This window comes from Chrysemys picta, chromosome 1 (genome assembly GCF_011386835.1).
Source record: "Chrysemys picta bellii isolate R12L10 chromosome 1, ASM1138683v2, whole genome shotgun sequence".
NCBI lineage: Eukaryota > Metazoa > Chordata > Testudines > Emydidae > Chrysemys > Chrysemys picta.
The window spans coordinates 91,037,284-91,061,169 of NC_088791.1; the positions used below are offsets into that span (position 1 = coordinate 91,037,284).

The 23,886-nt window shown below is 44.1% G+C and overlaps 1 protein-coding gene across 7 annotated transcripts in view; it reads left to right on the forward strand.

The window, feature by feature from the left end:
- Positions 1–23,886, forward strand: part of TCF20 (transcription factor 20) — a 200,206-nt gene that overhangs the window by 155,615 nt on the left and 20,705 nt on the right. For all 7 annotated transcript variants that reach the window (XR_006176718.2, XR_010594907.1, XR_010594919.1 and 4 more), the window contains exon 3: positions 17,585–17,678. Coding sequence is in view for 4 of the 7 variants with exons in the window: in XM_005293044.5 (XP_005293101.2) it covers positions 17,585–17,678 (94 nt within the window). In the remaining 3 variants the exon portion in view is untranslated. The remainder of the gene's footprint in view (positions 1–17,584; positions 17,679–23,886) is intronic.

Here is a 23,886-nt window from a genome sequence, read left to right on the forward strand (position 1 = left end):
TGAGTGACACATTTCATATTTATTAGATCGTGGGTGTTTTTTACTCAGGATTTGTGTCAAGCTGCATTTCAATGGAAATTGGAATTCAAATTAAAATTGTACATATAAAGTATTTAACATTTTTTTTTTGTTTAAAAAAAAAAGCCTACCATAAAATGTGCTAGATACATAAGAAAAAAAATAAGTTTATCAAAACATATTCTGCATTTAAAACTAAGGAAGTATTAACTATAGTTAGTGAATTGACAGGTTGTTCTTGGTCACCATGGGCCAGATTTTCAAAGATATTTAGATGCCAAAAGGTGCCTAGTGGGATTTTCAAAAGCACCCAATTCCCATTTAAATCAATGGCCTTGGCTACGCTTGCAGATGTACAGCGCTGTGAGTTAAACCTGACTTCGTACAGCTGAGTAGGGAAAGCGCTGCAGTCTGTCCACACTGACAGCTGCCCAGCGCACTGTCGTGGCCACATTTGCAGCATTTGCTGCGCCATTGGGAGCGGTGCATTATGGGCAGCTATCCCACAGAGCACCTCTTCCCATTCTGGCGCCGTGGGAAGGGGGCGTGGGTGCGGGGCATTCTGGATCCTGTCCCAACGCCCTGTGATGCATCGCTTCGCATCCCAGAAATCCCTTTCTTTCCGTCCACCTTTGGCGCCATCTTTCAACGGTTTCTGTGCAGCGCGATCTGTCTGTGGGAAATGGAGCCCGAACTGCTGAGGCGTATGCTGACTTATCTCGCCAGCACGTCACGTTTGGCTGTCGAACTATCCTTAAGATCCAAAGTGACAGTGAGGAGTCCAACGATGCTATCGAGCCGCGTAAGGCGTACGACACAAAATTGCTTGTGACATTCACGGACATGCTTAGCACCGTGGAATGCCGCTTTTGGACTCAGGAAACAAGCACTGAGTGGTGGGATCACATGGTCATGGAAGTCTGGGATGACGAGCAGTGGCTGCAGAACTTTCGGATGAGAAAAGCCACTTCCATGGGACTGTGTGAGGAGCTCGCCCCCACCCTGCGGCGCAAGCACACGAGATTGAGAGCTGCCCTGCCAGTAGAGAAGCGGGTAGCTATTGCAATCTGGAAGCTGGCAATTCCAAACCAGCTACTGGTCAGTTGCAAACCACTTTGGAGTGGGAAAGTCGACCGTTGGAATAGTGTTGATGCAAGTTTGCAGGGCCATTGATCGCATCCTACTCAGAAGAACCGTGACTCTGGGTAATGTGCAGGACATAGTGGATGGCTTTGCACAAATGGGTTTCCCTAACTGTGGAGGAGCGATAGATGGGACGCACATTCCTATTCTGGCACCACCCCACCTAGGATCCAAGTATGTTAATCAGAAGGGGTATTTCTCTATGGTTCTCCAGGCACTTGTGGATCACCGTGGGCGTTTCATTGACATTGACACAGGCTGGCCCGGAAAGGTGCATGACGCACGCATCTTTCGGAACACTTGGCTGTTCAGGAAGATGCAGGCCGGGACTTTTTCCCCAGAGTGGAAGATCACGGTAGGGGAAGTTGAAATGCCCATTGTGATCCTTGGAGATCCCTTGACAGCAGCAAGGAACAGTTCAACTACAGGCTGAGCCGGTGCCGAATGACTGTGGAGTGTGCCTTTGGCCGTTTAAAGGCCCGCTGGTGATCTCTGTATGGGAAGCTGGAGTTGGCCGAAAACAGCATCCCCGCGGTTATATCTGCATGCTGTGCCCTCCATAATATTTGTGAAGGGAAGGGTGAAAGCTTCACTCAGGCATCGATCTCCGAGATTCAACACCTGCAGGGTGAATTTGCACAGCCAGAGAGCAGGGCTATTACAGGGGCCCAGCGCGGGGCTGCAAGGATTAGGGATGCCTTGAGGGAGCAATTTGAGGCTGAAAACCAGCAGTGATATCTGGTGCCCTGCACGGGAGTGAAGTGCAGTAGTTCCAATCTTTAGGAATCAGTGTCTGCTAAGCAGACAAGCAGACTTGCAGTGCCTGTTTATTTTCTGGGCTAAGGAGTCTTTTACTTTATGCAATAATAAAGAATGTTTTCAAAGCCAAAAAATCCATTTATTGAAAAGAAAAAAAATTATTTATTGAAAAGAGGGGAACAGTACAATCACAGATTCGCGTATGTCCTGTCTGGTGTGCTGTGCAGTGAGTGCTGCACTTCAGGACAGCTCTACTGCATGGTGATAGGGGTTGAGTGCAGAGGGTAAGGGTCATGGTTTTTGGGGCTGGGTGGTGAAGATACAGGTGTTGGAGGCAGCTGGTGGCGTGAAGAACACGGAAGTTGGGGAAAGTGGGTTGGAGGTGACAGTGGGGCACAACGGAAAGAGTTTTGGGACAAGGGCTTGGGGAGGGGTGGCGTTTGCGGTACTGCTCCTTCTGCATGGCTACGAGCTCCTGGATAGCGTCTGCTTGGCGCTCCAGGATGCTTATGAGCCGATCCGTTCTTTGCTGCCGGTGCGCTGCGTTTTCCTGGTGGACCCTGCTTTTTCTCTCCCTCCAGTTCTGTGCTTTCTCATTCTCTTTAATAGATTGCCTCATCACTTCTTGCAGCATGTCTTTGCTTTTTCGCGGTCTCTTCCTGAGTCTTTGCAGTCTCTGAGCAGGTGATAAGAGGGACGGCTGAGGTCTCAAGGTTGACGTAGCTGTATAGGGAAAATGCAACATTTAACAGAGGCAGCATTGTTTATACCAGACAGAGTAATGATTTCCCCCGCACTTAAGGAGTAGAAAACACACAGGGTCTACACAATAGCATAATTTTCCCGTGAAACAGAGCACACATATCCCACGGGAGCCTCAAAATGGTGAGTAAGGGGGACTGATTGTTTCAGGGCTGCACTGTCCTCTGGGTTTCTGTGCCTTGGGGAGAGCCAACAGCTTCAGGGGGCAGCTACACTGAACACTGTCCCAACATTTTCCACAGGAGTTTGTCCTGGATGATACCTCGCTGCTGAGGGTGACCTGGGAAGCAAGGGAGGGTTTTCTACTGCAATGCAGCTTCCGTCCTGGCCCATATGCAGCTTGCCTGTGTGCAGCAATGGTCCCCTCGCGGCACAGTGGCGTGGACACGTTAGCCTGGTTGGGACAAGGACCACGGTGGCTCTCCCGATAAACCTGCGCAAGCGCATTGCACACGTACTGGATGAGACATTCGAGGAGATTACTGAGGCCGATTACCGCGATGTGATAAACCACATCAATGCACTATTCCGCATTTAGGCATGCATGCCTAACCCTCCTCTCCCAAAGAGCCCGCACTGAAAAAATTCCTTCCCGAAAAAAAACCCGTTTACTGGGAACCTGCTCTTCTGTTTGTCCTCCACCAAGTACTGGCCGCTGCGACTGGCTAACTTCCTCCTGGCTCAAGAAGAGCTCCTGGCTGCATGGCTCCAGGGATTCCGGGGTGTCTCCATCCGCCCCACCACCCTCACTCCCGTTTTCCTCCTCCTCCTTCTTCCCCCCCACCCCCACCAGCTCTGAAGTGTCCATGGTGGTGCTCAGAGTGGAGGTGGGGTTAACCCCAAGTATTGCATCCAGCTCTTTGTAGAATCGGCAGGTCGCGGGGGGAGCACCCGAGCGGCTGTTTGCGTCGCGGGCTTTGCGGTAGGCACTCCGCAGCTCCTTCACTTTAATCCTGCACTGCAGGGCGTCCCGGTCATGGCCCCTTTCCATCATGTCTTTTGATACCTTCCCGAAGGTATCGTAATTCCTACGGCTGGAGCGCAGCTGGGACTGGACAGCTTCCTCCCCCCAAACACTGATGAGGTCCAGCAACTCTCCATTGCTCCGTGCTGGGGCTCGCTTGGCACGTGGAGGCATGGTCACCTGGAAAGATTCGCTGATAGCACTCCACGCCATGCCGGGCTGAGCAAACAGGAAGGGGATTTTTAAAATTCCCGGGGAATGTAAAGGGTGGGTCACATGGTTGGTTACCTGAGGCCAGGGCAATAGAGTTTGAACTGATGACCAGAGTGGCTAGAACAGGCATTGTGGGATACTGCCGAATACTTCTGGAGGCCAGTCACAGCACATTGGGCGGCCACACTGGCGCCGCAGCGCTGCAGCGCAATACACGCTATTCCTCTCGGGGACGTGGAGTACATGCAGCGCTGCAGCCACGGAGATACAGCGCTGCAAATGCCTTGCCAGTGTGGATGGGGAGTGAGTTACAGCGCTGGGGGCGGCTTTATGGCGCTATAACTCGCAAGTGTAGCCAAGGCCAATGGGAGTAAAATCAATGAGAGTTTGGGTGCTTTTGAAAATCCCACTAGGCACCTTTAGGCATCTAAACACCTCTCAAAATCTGGCCCTACTGCCTTCAAATTCTCAGATTACTAGATCTTCCATCTGGCTTTTACTCATAGGTTGGAAGAGGAATACAAATTCGCCTGCCTTTTTAACTCTCATTCAGTTTCTCAACTTTGTGTGAACTAGTTCAAATGATGAAGCTATTCTTTGCACCTGGTAGCTAAACTGAAACTATAAGTAACTAAGGCAGAAGCTTTTTTGCACAACAGAAACTGAAAGTACTGACATTTGGACAAATGTAAATACCAGCATTTGCTTTATTGTAAGGGCTGAAAATTAGGGTTACCATATGTCCGGAGTTTCCCGGACATGTCCGGCTTTTTGGGCCTCAAATCCCCGTCCGGGAGGAAATCCCAAAAAGCCGGACATGTCCAGGAAAATAGGGAGGGAGGGACAGCCCATGCTCGGCCGGGGGCCGGGCGGTGCGGGGCTAGGGCCCGGGGTGCTGGGCTGGGGCCGGCAGTGTTCAGCCAGGGTGCTGGGCTGGGGCCGGCGGTGCGGAGCGGGGCCTGGGCCAGGGCCGGCGGTGCTCGGGGCCGGGGGCTGGCAGTGCGGGGCCAGGGCCCGCGGTGCTCGGCCGGAGGCCAGGGCCGGAGGCAGCGGTTCAGGGGCCGGGGCCGGCAGTGTTTGGCCAGGGGTGCTGGGCCGGGGCCGGCGGTGCTCGGGGCCAGAGCCGGCGGTGCTCAGCCAGCGGTGCGGAGCAGGGCCTGGGCCAGGGCCGGCAGTGCTTGGGGCGGTGGTGCTCGGGGCCGGGGGCTGGCGTTGCGGGGCCCGAGCCAAGCCGGGCCCGAGCCAAGCCGGACGGGAGACGCTGGGGCTAGAGCCGCTGGGCCGGACTGGGCCGCACCCCCCCGCCCCAGCTTGCCTGCTGCTTCAGGCTTCCCGCAAATCAAATGTTCGTGGGAAGCAGGAGAGGGGGAAGTGCAGGGGGCGAAGCGTCCAGGGGAGGGGGTGGGGCTGGGGCAGGGGGCGGAGTTGGGGTGGGGCTGGGGCCTGTGGAGTGTCCTCTTTTTACACACTTAAAATATATTAACCCTACTGAAAATAATAGATATTTACTTAATGCAATATATGACATTGTAACATATTTATAAAGCTTGAATTGACCTAAAAATGTAAAGATGCTTTCCCCTGATTCTGTATATGATTAAAAAAGTAGCAACCTTTAATATCTTTAAAATTTACTGTGGGTTCTTTGATGCAGCATATTTTATTTATTTTAATAATTATAGTAAATTTAGGCCTTAAATGGGTTGCCATAATTTCAAATCTAGTTTTAAACAATTTTAAAAGAAATGTGTATTTAATTAATTTTTTAAAATCTGAATTAATTTTTAAAAAATCATTTTTTTACTTTGAAAAAATAGATTTTTATCCATCCTGTTTCTGACCATGTAAAATAGTGTCAATTCTTGCATATTTTGCCTACTTTAATAAGAATTTAGAAATTAACATTCGCTTTATTGTAATACGTAAATGAGTATAAATAAAGTAAATAATCTCGTTACCCTGAGTACAAGTCTCCAACAGTCTGAGAGAGTTTGATAATTATAATAGGTTAGCACTGAATCTTTTTTTCCTTGTCTGTTGTTTTCTTTCCCAATAAGGATTTGGTATACAATTTGAAGTCTCTTCCATGTACTGTATAATTTTCCCACTCCAAAGTATTCAAGTATTTTTAAAAATCCATTATCAAAAAGAAAATGGCTTTTTTGCGGGGAGCATACAGTAAACTCATTGTTGTTTACTGGCGCTGGATTATTAAGATAAATTATCACTTTTTGAGTTGAAAATTTTCAGGTTTAGCAAATATTATGCATTTACTTGTTTTGAAGGAAAAAATAAGTGCTGAAACCAATTCTGTTGCTCTTCCTAAAAATTAATTTCTTGAAGTAATATCTTTGAATTGTGTGCCGGATTGCTTTTGTTTTTCTGGCAGAGATTTTTTTTTGATGACATGTTCAGTACTTTGACAATCAAAGACATAACCTTAAAAGGCAGAGCTATTGATTCTTATTTGGCTTTTTCAGAAACTTTAAAATTGTGTGGGCTGTTCTTTTTTGTTTTGGCACATAAACATTGCCGTGCTACCTGGATCTGGCCATGTCCCATCTCAAATAGATAATCACCAAATATTTTCTCCTAATCTAATTCCCAAAGATGGTCTGTGAAAAGGTCAATTACTGGTATGAATCCTTATGTGGCAAATGGTCTCTCTTACTGAGTGTGGTGTTCCCACAATTGTGAATCATCTTATGACATACTGAAGTTTACAAACAGAAATTAACTCTTTCCTTTTTTACCAATACGCCTACCTCTACCGCGATTCCCTGCCTATGCCCCATCATTTCCCTTCCTGTCCTTTTCTTTTCTACCATCCTTTTCTTGGGTTTCACCATCTGCCATGACTTTACTACCACTTTTCATCAGTTCTACCTCTGGGGAGTATTCATGCATGCTAGAGCCCTTGCTCTCTATACCAAGAGTCTGAAATATAGTTTCCTCACCTTTGGAGTATCTTAATAATAAGCCTGATCATGGAAGATGGATGTGAGTTTAAATGGAAATTCTCACCTGTAGTGAATTTTGGCCCTTCTGTTTACTTTTGCAGTTTTGGTCAGCTCTCTTCTTTTTTGATGACTAAATAATAATGTACAGCTGTGTCTATTCTTTACTGGACCTAAACACAGTAGAAACACAAATAAGATGCTTTTCATATTCTTGTCTTTTTTATTGTTTCTTTTGCTTTTTTTGGTAAAAGATGGTTGTACAGCAGTTCTGAAGTAAATTTAAAAATGTTTTTACATAAAAGTCCAAATAATAATGAAAAACATATCTGCAAATATGTCCAAAAATTTTCTCTATCAGAAATAGACAAAAATCAATCTAATCCAGTAATAATGATAATAGTAACAACAAATATAATCCTGTTATATTATACTTTATTAATGTATTGTGATAATGAAATTAAAGTTCTGAGTTTTAACACATCCATTGTGTGGATCAGACTACCTGCAGAAGTTCAGGAGCTCTTTGAATGGAAAGTCTGCAAGGTCATGTGTCTCCTTTGAAACTGGAAGGGAAGCTTCCGGGTTAGCATTAGTGACTGGCAGTTTCGGTACTTCTTCTTCAGAAAATGTAGTGCACTGAATGACCTGTCACACAGCACAGTAGTAGGAAACAGGGACAAGAAAAGAAAAGCAACTTTAGCTAGGGGCTTATAGGTGTCCTCAAGCAGGCACACATTACTCCGGAAGTCCTGTAGTGTAACATTGGGCTGACTGAAGTAAGTTTTCACTCTTGCATCATTGCACATTTGCAGCATGAGGTACTTGAGATTGCTTAAATCCAAAAAGTCAAAGGAAACTAATCTGTCTTGCAGTGCAGTTAGTTTGTTGGCAGCCAAAAAAACCTGAACCAGAATTGCTGAATGGGTCGGTCATGAAGATCTACTGACAGAAAAAGTTTCCCTCACTTAAATGATTTTTCAAGATCCTCCAAAAGAATACCTAGGTATTTGATTATAGCTAAGCTGACCTTCCGCTGCACATTCTCATCTTGATAGCTGAGAAACTGATTAAGCACTTAAAAAACGGAAGTCTTTTTCCTCTTCTAGGTGCTGGACAATGTCAGTGATTGTCATTCTGAATGTATTAATTACTTCAATGCTGTCAAATAGCGTTAGCTGAGGTTTCTGAAGTTCCAGATTCAAGGAAGCAAGCTTTGGTAAAAACTCTTCTCCAAAAGAGCAAACAGCCACGTACTTCTGGATATTGTAGCGTTTGGGACAATTCTGGTGAAACTGTGTTCAAAACCTCAACACGCTCTTTCCGGAGCTCAAATGGGCTTTGCACTCTAATTAAAACGAAGCCACAGGACCAGGTTGTAATTCAGCAGCACCTTGTGTGTCTCGCAGCTCATTTTGCGCATAGATGCGAATCTCCCTTTATTGATGCCGCTGGTGTTGAGCACATTGATGCAGTTTTTCACTACAGAATCAACCTCATCCATACTTTCCATTGAAGCCTTTTGACAAGTACTTCTTGGTGGGCAAAACAGTGAAACAAAAAAAAAATTGCGTGCATTTTTCTTGGTAGCAGTTCAGCACCCCTACTTGTGCATTTTGCATGGTTGCTGCCCCATCAGCTGTCAAGCCACGCAGGTTGTCAAAAAGCTAATGTGGCACTCCTCCATTCTCGCCTGAACAGACTGAAAAATGTGTTTGCCAGTTGGCCTGGCACTGAGGCTCATCTGACATAAAACACCTTCCAAAAACTAATGGCGATCACAGTCAAAAAAGAGAATAAATATGATTCCCTTGGGACATCATGGCTCTCATCTAAGCACAGGTTGTAGAAAGCTGCAACTTTTTCAGCTATTTCATTTTGTAGAAAATTTGCCTGATCTCTTTTGCTCCTCTGTAACGTGTTGTTTCGCAGTGGTATCTCTCTGAAAAGTGTATTTTCTGCTTACGTGGCCAAAACAATATTCTTCACAAGTTCTCCGTTGCTAAATGCTTTCCTTGTTTTCCCCAAAGGTAGTGCGACTTTAAAAGTAACCATCTGTATCTGATCCGCTATAAAAAAAATCTCTGAGCCATCGCTGTTGTCTTCCGAGTTTGGTTTTTGCATCATGTAACAGCTTGTGCCTCTGAAATTCATTGTGGTAATTCTGTTCAACAAACCCCTGCATGAGTGCTATAGTGACATTGCATTGCGTAAATTTTAATTTGATAAATTTATTTCTTACGAACAGCACACACTGCAACCTGCTTGGAAATGGAATTGGGTGGTTTCAGAAACTGTGTTTTCCACTTATCCTGAAATGTTCATTTTCCTTCCTTCCACGTTCTGCTTTTCTTAGCAGCAGGTGGCTTCTCCAGAGCCATCTCTGTATCACATTCAGGGTCACTTTCTGGCATTGATTTTTAAAAAAAAATTCTGATATCCATTCGCGTTTTTAACTCTTTCGCCTTTTGCTAAGGAACAATCTCAATTTATCCAGACATCATGCTAATGATGTTGGTCAATAGTTGCTTATGGCGCTACAGAAGCATGAGATGTAAGCATAGTGGTTAGCCAATGAATACGCTTTGTGACTTGAAAGAAAACTGCACCTATGTAGTTTAGCTCTGCCTGCGCTGTAGTAATATTTAGAAGGGAATGAGTGCGCATTATGATTTATGGCATTTACAAGGCAACTTTAAAACTTAATATCTCAGCGATTGTTGGGATGCTTTGATGCATAGGTATAGTTTGACTTCTATATTTGGGCAGCAGGTCAGGGGGGATTTAACCTGGGCCAGCCTTACAGGTGGACGACATGGGTGACTGCCCAGGACACTGTGGTTGGGGGTCGCTGTGGTCAAGAGGCCAGGAGCAGGGTGGACCTGGGGTGCGAGGCTGCAGAATGAAGCTTGGCAGGGGAAGGCAGCAGGGACCAGGGGCGATGGGGGCAGCACTGTGGAGGCAAAGGGGCCAGGGGTGCCAAAATACAAGTTTGCCCATGGTGCCATTTTCTCTAATGCTGGCCCCAGGGCTGAAGCCCAAGCCCCTCTGCCCACATAAGGTGGGTCAGGAACTTACAAGGTGCCTACTGAGTCCAAAGTTCCTTCAGCATTATGCCCCACATGTCTCCAGAGTGCTGCCCGGAGATCCCCAGGAGGCTGTGCGGTGCAGGGTGCTGACCCTTGCTGATGGCGCCAGCAAACACCAAGGCAGCGCATCTAGGATCAATAGGTGGGTGCTTCAGGGAGGGGCTACTGCTTTACCTCCTACCCACCCCTCTCTGCCCAGGAGGCTGTTGTGGACACACAAAAATACGCTGGTGGCAGCATTTGAGAAACACTGATCTAGATGCTCCCTCACCTTTTTCTTAAACAAATGCTCTTGTTGGTTGTATGGTGAATTTAACAATCAAGTTTCTGAGTCTGTTACCGACCATAATGGCGGTGGGGAGGGGGGATAAAGCCCCTGTATGTATTGTCTGTTTTACCCTCTTCCACAGAGCTCAAATTTAATATGTCCTTAATCAACATTTGTACATATTGAATAGAATTTCCATTTCAGCTTTTTCAGGCACCCCTTTAATTCTAATAGTTCTTCTTTCTCTTTTCCATATCATCCATTTTGATATTGCAGCTGTCTTTCTGCTCAAGCAGCCTAATGCAGCACTGCCACTGTGATTCTATCTGCTGTTTCTCCCATTCCAGTTTACAGCACAGTAGCTCTATCTGCCAAAGCAGTGACTATCTCTTTTTAATTGCTGAAATCTTGGAAACTAAATCCGTACTTAATTTCTTCAGTGCAGTGTTGCTCTCTGATTCTGCTTTAGCCCAGGTGAAAATACTTGCTTACAGTTCCCATCTTCTAAAAACAAGGCCCTTCCAAAATCTTTCTCATCCCTCCCTGCGCTCCCACTCAATACCTCTTAACAGTGACCTCCCAAAAATCATTCCACCTCCATTCCCACAATATCTCTAACAATAGCTCTTCACCTCTTCATGGGGCAGCAGTTGTTTGCTCAATTTTCCCTCTTAGCTGCTGTGATCAAGCCCCTCTCTTTATAGTCTGCTTCCCTGGGAGGAGGACTCTGCTGCTACTTGTCATTCCAGCTTCACTGACGGTAGCTGGAGAGAGGATGACTCTAGCCAGCCTGCCTACTGACTAACCAGAAGCAACCAGAAGAAGACCTCCCCCCATGATTATTATTTTATTATTATAATTCTAATAAATCATAATACTTGTGTTTCAGTTGAATTTAGATGCCTCAGTGTTTTACGCACTGTGCAAACATAGATAAGATACAGCCTCTGTCCTCAGTAGCTTACAGTCTAAAAAGAGAAGACAGGGTGGAGTAAAGGGATATATCACACCTAGTGAAGGTTTCATTCCATCATGTTAGTGCCACACGTTTTTGTATTATGACAGTGGTGGGAGAGGAGGGGAAAAATGAAGGGATACCTAAAAGGAAAAACAAAGGAAGTGGGAAGAGAATAGTGAGGGAACTAAATGATGGTGATAGAAGGGAGGGAAGTTATTTGGAAAGGGGCATGGAAGGCATCTGGAGTGAGGCTAAGAGTCTGAGGGCGGGACCAGGAGCAAGCAGCCAATCGGCTGAGAGGAAAGCATGTTCAGGGTAAAAACTGTAAAAAGCATAGTTTGAGATCAATGGAGGTGCCTGCTTGAATCTACTTCTGTAGCTGATCTCTGTAGTTGATCCCCAGCTGCTGGTGGAAAGTGTAGATGAGAAACCATCTAAGAAAGCACCAGCTTATAAGGCAGAATCAAAACAAACACTCTTTCTGATTCCACTCCACTCTGTGGGCTCAGTTCCTTAATTTTTCTCCCCTCCTTTCTAGGAATTTAAAATTAAACAAACAAATAAGGCTATAGCCAGCTCCCATCTCCACACTAGGGAAAGGAGCAGTAGCTCCAGCAAGGCTTCTTTCTCCTCTGCTACCCTTTGTTGAGTCATTTTTCTGTTCCTGTCTAGTAAACCGGGGCTAGTTTAACTTTCAGATAACACAATAGTTAGTGGGGGCCCCAGTGATCTTATGTTAAGTTGTCAGCTCGGCATTTTGCCTGCTAGCATGGAGCCAAAAGGAAGCAGCTTTTGGCCTGATCCTCTTCTCTGGCAGACTAGGTCACTTCAGAAGACAAAAATATTGTACCTGGTTAGGAAGAGGAAGGGGGCTAGAAGGCCCAGGACAGGATCTTTTGTTTTGTAACCTGTAGGTAGAGGTACGACAAGGTATTTCTGGCAAATAAGATGGAAGGGAAGGATGCGTGTATGTGTGCATGCAGGTGTAACCCCTTCTACTACAGTCAAAGCCATTTCACTTAATAGTGGAGGAACCCAAATTGCAGAAAAAAAATAGTATCCGGTAGTTCCTAATTTGAAACATTCAATGAAACGGAGCAGAACTCTGGTGATTCTACAGTGCAGTGGGTCTCAAACTTTCCACAGTACTGTACCCCTGGGTCTGATTTTTCTTGAGTACCTCAAGTTTCACCTCACTCAAAAACTAGTTGCTTACAAAATCAGACATAAAAATAAAGAAGTGTCGCAGCACACTATTACTGAAAAATTGCTTACTTTCTCGTTTTGTCTGTATGAAATTTTAGTTGATACTGACTTCGCTAATGCTTTTACGTATGTAGCCTGTTGTAAAACTAGGCAAATATCTAGATGAGTTGATGTATCCCCAGAGGTATGCGTACCCCTGGTTAAGAACTGCTACTATATTTGTCACCCTGTTGTTCGCACTTCTAGATTGTGTGTTACTTCACATTGTCAGGTGAAGACTGAGCTGGAGCTACAAAGAGTTGAGAGCTGTTAATAAGCATGGTGAGGAAAAGATAATGTGTGTGGCTTTAGTATGAGCTCTGGTCAAGTGAAAAAATTCTCTTTGTTATAGCTTTGATAACTTAGTTCGAGAGATTGGGGGGGGGGGTGTCTTTCCCAGATCTAACTCTACCCTCCCTTCAACCTACTCCAGGTGAGAGATACTGTTTTGTGATTCTAGATGGTTTGTGAGGGAGAGGCCTGTTAACCAATCATTGCTGCTTTGTATTTGAGCCAAGAGTTGGCTAGATGCTTGGCAGTGATTACCATTCATCAGCCCTTCTCCCTGGGAGCCTTGTCCAAGTGCTGGTCATCAGCTTTTCAGAGCAGAGGAAGTGAAGCAGACTGCCTACTGAGCAATAGGAATTTATCTTCCCTTAAGAGCCTGTGTTCTCTCTCCCTGGCTAAGGATAGCATAATTCCTTTGAAAGCGGCTAGCAAGCTGCTACCATGTCCTGGTGACTGTCTGCGGGATGGGGTTTGAGTGAAAACTTGAACAGAAACTGAAGAGCTTAGTTTGTGGCAGTTAGGCACAATTCATGTATCTACCTGTGCAAGTTCCAGTATTTGTTTATATCTTGTTTTTAGTTTTTTTTTTTAATGGTAAAATGCACATTTTATGTGCATGTGAAAATGAGGGTGTTAATACTGGCCGTAGTCAGACATAGTGCAAGCAGGAGCTGTACGTACTTGCATCTTTCCATGCGTCTCAGTCCTGACCTGCAGAACCCACTGTTCTTTCAGCTCTGCGTTTCTCCAAGAGGTTGCCAGTCATGTTTGTGGGGGTTCTTAATTTGAAATAATGTCTCTGCAGAATTAGGCTGAAACCAGCTAGCCATCTCTATTCACTTACTGTATGTTTAAAATCATCTAGAGGTACTCTGATACCATGTGTATGTGATATAAGAATCTCCCTAATAGAGATCTGAGTTATTTTATGTCTGTATAAATTTACAGGTAAATTTACAGTATAAATTTACAGGTAAATTTATTCTCTTTCTGATGTATGAAGGATAGGGAACTGGAAAGAAATGGAGAGTAGTTTGGTGTGTGTATGTGGTTCCTCCACCCTCCCTTGAAAGAAGCAGATGGTTGTGGGTCCCTGGAGATAGAGGAGATGGAGTTATTAGACTGTCAGTGGGTTGTGAAAAGCAGCAGCATCTGCCAGAGTGGAGACTTGTTCAGCAGCAGGAGAGTGAGCAGTAGATGATCTCTGCCTTGAGCAGTCAATGGAATTGCAGTCCAATGGGGAATTGCTGTTGTGGGGGTTGTTGCCGGCAACCTTCGTAATAATCCAGTTGGTCAGGCATAGAAGGGAGATAAAGGGCTGATTCCTGCACTTTGGCTGTCTCACTTTATTGAAATTTTGTACCTCTATTTATCCATCACTAACAGAACTGTAGTGTGAAAAAGTTCCTGACCCATTCTGAGCAGGGCTGTTCGTGTAAATGAACAAAAAATTGGGCACGTTGAACATTATGGGAAAGACACATGCTTCAAAATGTTCTGTGCTTCTGTGATGCTGCAGCACCCTCAGAAGAGCAGGATAGACTGGGCTGAAACTGTATAGGGAGGATTGCTATAAAATATAAAGGAGTGTTTTGAAAAAGGCAACATACTGTTTTGTGGTGTGTTGAAGTTACTTTTTTGTCTGCAGTTAAATCACACAATACACTCTTCAAAATATTCCATTTAGTTTGAAGATATCTTTCCACAACTTCAGCTCATTCTCTGCTGCTCCATCTCCTCTGCTCTTATTGATTGTGCTCTGTACAAGAAAGATCATTGTGGGGAAGAATACATGTGGGAATGCTCTCTTTTATTGCTGCAGTGCTATGGCACTTCAAAGGAGCAGGCAAGGGTGGAAGGGCATGTGCCTCAAAGGAATAACACTGGGCATTCAGAGCTCCATTCAAGAAGAATGGCTGACTTGGACTGTGCCCTGTCAGAATCATTAGCCTTAGTTGGCCATGTCTAAAAGTGAGAATGGAGGGGCTTGGGGCGGGGGGTGGTAGAGAGCTGTGTGATTCAGGACTCCTGAGGAGGCATTTTGAGCATAACTGCCATGAGTGAAACTAGGACTGTTGTCAGTACTACTCCTGGGGGAATTGTGCACCAAAAAATTAAAAATTCTGGACACAATATTTTAAAATTCTGCATATTTTATTTGTCAAAATAACACAATATAATTACTCCAGTTTAAATTATGTTGGTAATTGATTACAAAATACCTGTCATCAAGTATGTCTATAACAATACAGAGAAAAAAGATTCAGGAAATTTTTTTTGGCAAATAGATTCCTTACTAGCCATATTACTACAGAACTTTGAGTGAGTAATAATTCATTTAAACTACAATCTAGAAACATATTTTCTGTGCCCCTCAGAAGTAGGTCAAAGGCTTGGGGGAATCAGGGGTAATGGAGGAGCTGAGGGAGAGGCTAGTAATTGCTGGGAAGAAGCCTGGGTGTGAATTTGGAGGCTTGTTGGGTGTGGGTGGAAGAAGTATGGAACAGTTGATTTTTTTGGGTTGGGGGATTGTTAGGGAGCCTCCCCCATGCGGACCCTGGCTTGCCCCTAGCCTTTCTCATTCAGTCAGGCACATCTGCCCCTGTCCCCATGTGTCCCTACACCACTACTCAGCCACTCTGTCCCCAGGTGCTCCTGCACCCCCATTCAGCCCCCACCCCAGTATGTCCTCCTCCCCCACTAGTCCTTCAGAGCCCCAGTCTGTGACCCCCCAGCATTCCATGATCTGGCCCTATGGGCAGGGCACTGTGAGGAATATAGCCTCTTCTTTTCCCTAGCTACAGCTAGGGCTGCTCCCGTCTGGGAGCGGCTGCTCCCTGTTCTGGCACTTCAGCAGCCTTTGGTGGGCAAAAGAGGTAACTGCAGTACCTCTCCAGCAGAATGTATTTTCTGCAGAGAAAAAAAAATTATGCACTAGACATTAATTCTGTGCATGCACAGTGGTGCAGAATTCCCCCGAGGAGTACAGTACATATGATTCTCCTATGGCTGACTTTACAGGCAGGACTCAATAGTTTGCCAGGAAAAGCCATTTGCTACATGTTGAGGCTGGTTATAGTCCCATGAGTAAGTGAATTACAAAACTTGCCTGGAGGTCCAAGCAGTTTGGTATAGGTTAAAGTCCTAGAAGTTTTACCTTTGGAAACCAGGGGTCATATTCTGACAAATAAAAATAAGTTAGTTGGCTTTTTTATCCTGGACCTCAAGGACACTTTCTTATGTCATAAATATTGTACTAGTTTTTCATGATTGAGGGTTGCTGCTTAAAAGACACCCAGGAGTTGATTTAGTAAAGGATCCTGCAGATCAGGATTACAGTGCACTGGCATAACTGTGAGAAGACTGGGTTTGTACAAGTCACGAGAACTGGCATCTCAGACTTTCCCATTTATTACATCTGCTTTGATTCAAAGAGGCACCTGGCATATGGTTGGAGGAAGCTGATTTTGCTTTCATACTCAGTCATTTACATGTTAAACTACATCCTTCACTGTCTGCATGGCATGGTGGAGAGAGCAGTGAATGCCTTTGTTAATTTTCCCCCTGTTTTTTTAAAAAGGGTGTTTATACTATAACCCCCTACTTACTATAGAGACAAGAACTTCTCTGTGGATCAGATCTGAGACTTGCTTGGTAATAAAAGACCAGTTTTAGATCTGTATATATGTATAGTCTGCGTTCAAAAGACAACTTTGTTATGGTCCAAATTTCAGGTGATTCTGACCAATTGTTCAAGCACTTATTTTTTAATGCTTTTTGCCACATTTTATCTCCAAAACTGAATTTGCTGCGTTTCTTATAGGTTTATTTTTTATAACCAGAGTGTTCTTGTAGGTATTGGGGTGTGTGTTTTGTTGTGGTGCTTGCAATCTTAAATGGAATCCGTGCTAGCCACGACAGGTCCTTTTATAAAGAAGGGAAACTTCAGCCTGTCAGAAACCAGCTTTCTTCAAAAGTTTACATTAGTTTATGCTTTTGAAAAATACTTACTTTACTTATAAAGTCGCTCTCTGAATGAAATACACCGTAGGCCTAATTCTCTAAAGCCATTAAGGCTGCAGTAAGTCAGTGAATAGCTCTCACTTTGTTGCATTCACACCCATCTGATAAAATTATTAAATATATGAACCAGTTGAGATATTAGGAATAAGTAATGGAAATTAAAAATGGTCATCAGATAAGTTCAGTGTTTGTAATGGCTCAGCCATTCCCAGTCTCTATTCAAGCGTAAGTTGATTGTATCTAGTTTGCATATAGATACAATCAACTTAGGCTTGAATAGAGACTGGGAATGGCTGAGCCATTACAAACATTGAACTATCTCCCCATGTAAGTATTCTCACACTTCTTATCAAACTGTCTGTACTGGGCTATCTTGATTATCACTTCAAAAGTTTTTTCTCTTACTTAATTGGTCTCTCAGAGTTGGTAAGACAACTCCCACCTTTTCATGCACTCTCCTCAATATATGTTCCATTCTATGCATCTGAAGAAGTGGGCAGTAGCCCACGAAAGCTTATGCGCAAATAAATTTGTTAGTCTCTAAGGTGCCACGGGTACTCCTATTCTTTTTCCGGATACAGACACGTCTGCTACTCTGAAACCTGCTATTTAACAGTACATTAAGTACAGTTACCACTGCTGTGCAAAAGTATGTTGTTTGAAAAACCTATCGTTTTATCCACTGAATGGCGGGACCCATTATTTGATGTTTGAAGGGAATGTACCGGTAATCTAAAAAGTGATCTTTGGGACCTGGTGGCTCTTGATAAATTTTGAGAAAATAGTGTGTGAAATTGCTGAAGTTTGTATGGTAGAAATACCAGGAAAAGGTGTATGGAGGGAGGATATAAAGGGCTCACCTATTTGCTAATATTTCTGTCTTTCCATCCTTTTCAGAAATGTTCCCACTGCCAAGAGCCAGGAGCCACCTTAGGCTGCTACAACAAAGGTTGCTCCTTCCGATACCATTACCCGTGTGCCATTGATGCAGGTAAGAACAAATAAGATTAATAAAATCTTACACTTATAGGACACACATTGCCCCCAAAGTATTCCAGAGCACTTTACAAACTGCTATACTCTGAATTTCTTAACCCACCATGGAAATACAGTAATGTAATGGAAGGAGCATGGCAGCTGATAAAACAGAGCATGGCAGCACTTTGGAACAAGTTGGATTGAGAAATGTAGAAGAATCTTCTTGAAACTGCAGAAAGAATTTTAAATTTGTAGAATGCAGCTAAAAAACCTGGAATTTAGCCATGACATGGGAGAGAACCCCCTTTCCCTGTGAAAAATGTACAGGCTGTTTAAGGACTCCCAATAATGAGAACCTCTGATTTTTCATGTCATCTGAAAGACAGCACCTCCTACAGTGACACGCTCCTTAGCAGTACAATTGGGCATTAGCCTAGTAGATTCCAAATGGAAAGTGTCACCTGCTGAGTCATAAACACCACTTCCAGTAGCACCTCATTTGTGCCCACACAAATCTCCTATCCAAGCACTGACATTGCTCACTTCTAGTCAGCTATGAAAATATCAGCCTGGGTGGTATAGCTTTTAGAGGAGCTGCTCCTTTTGCTCAGTGATCAGAGTACTAGTGCTATCTGTGTGTGCACTTGTCCTTATGACAGTGGTGTCTGGCGTGAAAATAGATTATTTAGAACAGTGGTTTTCAACCAGTGGTCCGGGGACCCTGGGGTGGGGGAGGGGGCAGGTTTCAGGAGGTCTGCCAAAATAAAGCAGAGAGCAGTGTTAGCGTTAGGCTCCCTGGGGCCCAGGGCAGAAGGCTGAAGCCAAAGCCCGAGCAACTTAACTTTGCTGGGCAATTGCCCTGCTTGCTATCCCCTAAAACTGGCCCTTGCTTTTAATCTACTGGATATGCAGAAAAACAGTTGTTGTGGCACAGGTGGACTGTAACAATGGTAAAAAAGAAGAGTAAGACCTTATGGTCTCCAGTAGACTTACCCTTAGATACATATGCCTAATTACAAGAAACAAGTTACTTAACTGAGTTATTTTAACTCGGAAAAATGCAAAACACTATTAAATGAAGTTCTCAAAAATGAAAGAATGGCACCATGATTCAATCAAAAAGGTAAGCAACTGCCTACATCAGGCATTCTTGCTAGAATATTTGACCAAGGTCAAATAATAGGTGGTCAGCTGACATTATTTGACTGATCGATTGACCGGCTTGCTAAACCTACACAAGATATTTCGTTGCAGGAGAATGGGTGAGTTTCCTGAACTTCATGTCTTCCTGTGTATGACTGTACAGCACCTAGCACAATAGGGCCCCAACCTATTGGTCCTCTACGTGCTACCACAATATAAATGCTAAATAATAAAACAGAATTAAATTTGCAATGGAATTCAGGGTTCCTTGACGTTGAATTTGATCCAGTTAAGGCCTCATCTACTGTGTGGCGTGACCCACACACTTTAAAATTACACACCAAAAAACTATGTTAAAAGGACTTTGTAATCTTAATAAAGTCAAGCAGTCAGAAGTTAGGAAATGCCTGAAGTAAAGTTGCCTGTACAATCACAATGCAGCTTCTTTGCGCATATGCGTTATGATACAGTATTTATTTACGAGATCATACTATTTTTTTCCACAGGATCCCTACCCTATTCAGTGCACAGAATGTATGGTGCTTACTTAATGAGTAGCTATTCAATATTATGTTTTCTCATTGTTCAGTGTGTGACTCCGGGCCTTATTTACTACACATTAGTCAAACCCTGCTCTGCAGACAGAATTATTAATTTTCTCATGGGTTTTTCTGTGGTGCTCATCACTGTAGCATGAGTGTTCCACAAATGCTAATGAATTTATGTTCATATCACCCCTGTGAGATGTGGAGTGTTATCCCCATTTTACAGATGGGGAACTGAGGCACAGAGAGATTAATATAAAAATGTCCACTAATTTTGGATGCCCAATTCGAGAGGCCTAGGACATGATGGTTCAGAGTACTCAGCATTATATGACACTTCACTTGCTCAAAGAATAGCTCACGTTGACATCAGTTGTAGCTGTGATTTCTTAGCTGTTTTTCAAATCAGAGCCCAATATCTCAAGCTACGCACTTGGAAAATGAGGAACGCCCAATTACTTAATCATGTGTGAAAAGTCTGGGTTAAGTGACTTGCCCAGCATTACCTAAGAAAATTCTGTGGCAAAGGCAGGGATAAAATCAGTTCTCCGGGGCAGCATTCAGCCGCCCTAACTATGAGTCCGTCATCTTTCTTCCTGCTATTCTCTGCCTCTTTCCCTACACACCTTCCAGCTTCTGCAACATGAAGGAGGGATCCTATAAACAGTCTCTTCTACTACGCAGTCCTGATTCATCACTGAAGCAGGTCTGTGCTGTGCACTGGATGAGCATGGGTCCTGAGGAAAAAAAAAAGTCATCATGTAATTTAAAGCCTGTCTCATAATGCATATGCACAAGGAGGCCAAATTTGGCAACCTTACTGCTGTCATTTCCTAATTTTTGCATACTTGATGTTCTTTTAACATAGTTTTGTGTGTAACTTCCTAGATCTTGAAAAAACAGAAATTCCATCATGTGGCGTCATAGTGACACGCATATGTCGTTAGCAGGATTGAAATCTAGAGCCACCACACAAACACTTCCTGCTTGAGCTAACAGGTTAACTGAGAGTAGTAGTAGGTTGTCATACGCTGTGGACCAGTACGAGAGGGGGATGAGACACCTTGCAAATGGGTTTCACAGATATTTGTAACAGCAGAGGAATGGTGAGACTCTGAAGTCTTGGATTCCATTCCAGGCTCTGTAGGCAAGTGTGCTTTATCGGACATAAATTCTTCTGCCCATTTCCCCACAAGTGAGTCTTTCTGCCCCATCTTATCCAGCTAGTCCCTGTCCCAGTCCTGTATCTTCTCCATCTCTTGTCTTCAGCATCTTGCTTTATGCATGCTAGATGTGGATGCGACAGAAACAGGATATTGACACTCGCTGCCTTCAAATTGAAATGCTACACTAACAAGGAGGTAATCACCCAAATTTACAGCATAACTGTAGTGATACCTGATATCAATAAGATGGTAAAAGGAAACTTGAGTTTGTGTGACATGTGGTTTGGGTGAGTGGAGGAAAAGTGGGAGCAAGTTTTGCAGGGACTGGTGCCGAATGCCAGGGTCAGTGGGCACCTGTGGTGAGTGAGATTCAACGATGTGGCTGACTGGACGATATGTGGAATGGCATGTTTCACAAGGCTGTGTGAGGACATGTGGAGGAAGATTGCTGGCCCATGACTCCTATGTGTTGTGTTTATTGTTCGTTGTGATGTGACTTTATGGTGCTTTGCACTATGGTAATAATAATAATAATATGGAGATGGCTATTGTTAATGTTTCATCTGTGTTTAGCTTTCATCTGTTCAAATTTGTAAAGAACCACTGACGTCTGAGATAACTTAGTCCTAGAGACATCTCCATGGAAACAGGATCCTTGTTTCTTGAGATTTCACATCCACTCCCTCTATTTTTTTTTTCTTCCCCACCTGGAGTCCAATCCTGATTGTTACATCACAGTTGTCTCCACAGCATCCATATTATGTGATATCACAAACAAAGGATATGTACTCCATAAACAGAATAACTAGCAAATGATGAATTCTTAAGGGACAAAAAACCCTCTTTGCTTGCAAATATTCTTTGTGAAGGGTAACAAACCAGAGAGAGAAAGAGAGAGACAAAGTACAAGGAGATATAAGCATAATTGTGTGTTAAAATCACCTTTTGTTATATGTTTTCCCTGACATACAGGAAAACCTGCTCAAACAAGGTGCATGGCTGCCTTTCCATCTTCCTCCTTGAACTGACCTTAGCTTGACGTATTGTTGTCTTGCTATCTAAAATTACCTCCTTGGAGTTGATTTTTAAAGTATACTTGACTGGGAAATGAAATGTGTGACCTTAGGTCACCAGTTCAAATCCAGGCCAGGTTGGTAGTAAGCAAAAGTTTTTGCCATCTTAGGGCAGGTCTACACTAACCCCCCAATTCGAACTAAGGTACGCAACTTCAGCTACGTGAATAACGTAGCTGAAGTTCGAAGTACCTTAGTTCGAACTTACCTCGGTCCAGACGCGGCAGGCAGGCTCCCCCGTCGACTTCGCATACTCCTCTCGCCAAGCTGGAGTACCGCAGGCGACGGCGAGCACTTCCAGGTTCAACTTATCTCGTCCAGACAAGACGCGATAAGTCGAACCCAGAAGTTCGATTTGCTTGCCACCAAACTACCGGGTAAGTGTAGACCTACCCTTAGAAGTAGTCAGTGGCAGTTGTGAAATGATCTCACGGTGTCTCTCCCATTCCCAGTGTGGAGATAAGTGTCCCTAACCTTTAACACTAATTACCACAGTTGGCATTAGTTATCTCCAATGTTGGCATTTATGGCAAAAAAAGACAAAGATTGAATAATAGCTATTGAGCTTTTCTCACCCCCACGCATGGTCCAGATCCAGGGCATGAGTTGTCTTGACAAGAAACAGTGTGTGGAAGCTTATACTGCCCGCTCCCATGTGCTCTTCCCATTTGGGGGATGAATGGAGGATTTCATCTGTCACCTGTGCTGAATTCACTAAAAGGAGAAAACAGTCTTCTCTCTCTCTTATATGCATCCGAAGAAGTGGGCTGTAGTCCACGAAAGCTTATGCTCTAATACATTTGTTAGTCTCTAAGGTGCCACAAGTACTCCTGTTCTTTTTTCTCTCTCTCTAATATTTTCAGGTTTGTTCTGATGGTTACTGTGTTGTACAATGATAATTCATGGTACAGTCTCATTGTGCAAAATTCCTATCTTTATAATGAGACTGTCTTTGCTATACTGTATTTGAAATTATTGCCCTTAGCGCAGGGATAAGGGTTTTCATTCTCTTTTTTTAAATCTCTGAAGTAACTTAGGCTATTGCATGCTACTTCCTTTTGATTCAGGCCAGAGGCATTGATCTTGAAACTGAGAAGCATTTCATACCAGCAAAGGAAACTCTGCTTGGGTGTCTAGAAAGCGTTGCCCTGGAGCCCTAGGTGCTGTCTGTTAAACTCATCTAGCAGATTGGAACAGCAGAGAGCTGTAGTTATGCTACATACTTAAGATTTTAAATTAGCACATTTTATTAACCACTGTGCAACTTGCTGGCAATCTGAGACATTGGAGAGGACACGAGGTCATAAATGCCTTGCTGAATTCTTACACTAGTGAGCCACCAAAAATAACGCAGTAATGAGACGCTGGCTGAGTAACATCAGGTATTTGGAGGTGGTGTCAAAAGTTTGACCAAGAGTGGGGCAGTGCCATAGACGACAATACCTGGCAGATGCAGCTGAACCCCCTATGTAGAGTGCACTGCTGCTTCAAGTTTTGATTGTGAAATGGAAATGTGGGGCACTTGGAAATCCCTAAGTAGAAGGCTGGAACTCCAAAGTTTGCACTGCCTTGTTGCCTTTAGTGCATCCTCTTCTATGGATACAGCACTTAACGGTTCCAGGAGCTGTTAATGTAGCACCTCTTAACAATGCTAAAGTCACTTTTTAAAAACAAACTTGATCTGTTCTAGTGTCCTTAAAAAATGTGAAGTCATTAAACTGTCTCTTAGGTTTGGTCTACACTAAACCCCCAAATCGAACTAAGGTACGCAACTTCAGCTACGTGAATAACGTAGCTGAAGTCGACGTACCTTAGTTCGAACTTACCGCGGTCCAGACCCGGCAGGCAGGCTCCCCCGTCGACTCCGCGTACTCCTCGCGGCGAGCAGGATTACCGGAGTCGACGGGGAGCACTTCTGAGTTCGATTTATCGCGTCCAGACAAGACGCGATAAATCGAACCCAGAAGTTCGATTGCCTGCCGCCAAACCAGCATGTAAGTATAGACAAGCCCTTAGATTAGTGAAGCTTCACAGTTACAGTGTGTGGCAGCAGGTCCAAGAGCAATATGAGTGACCCTGCGGTATATCAAGCAATGAACAAAACTTGATCACTAGATTTGGGGTTGGAAATAAGTCACAACACACACACCAACTTTTTTCTGCCTCTGATATTTCAGGGACTTTGTGCTAAACATGGGGGGCAGTCACTTTCCTCTGAAGCATAAAACAGGGATAATATGCTAAGATGAGATGGGTGTATCTCAGGGGTTCTCAAACTGGGAGTCAGGACCCCT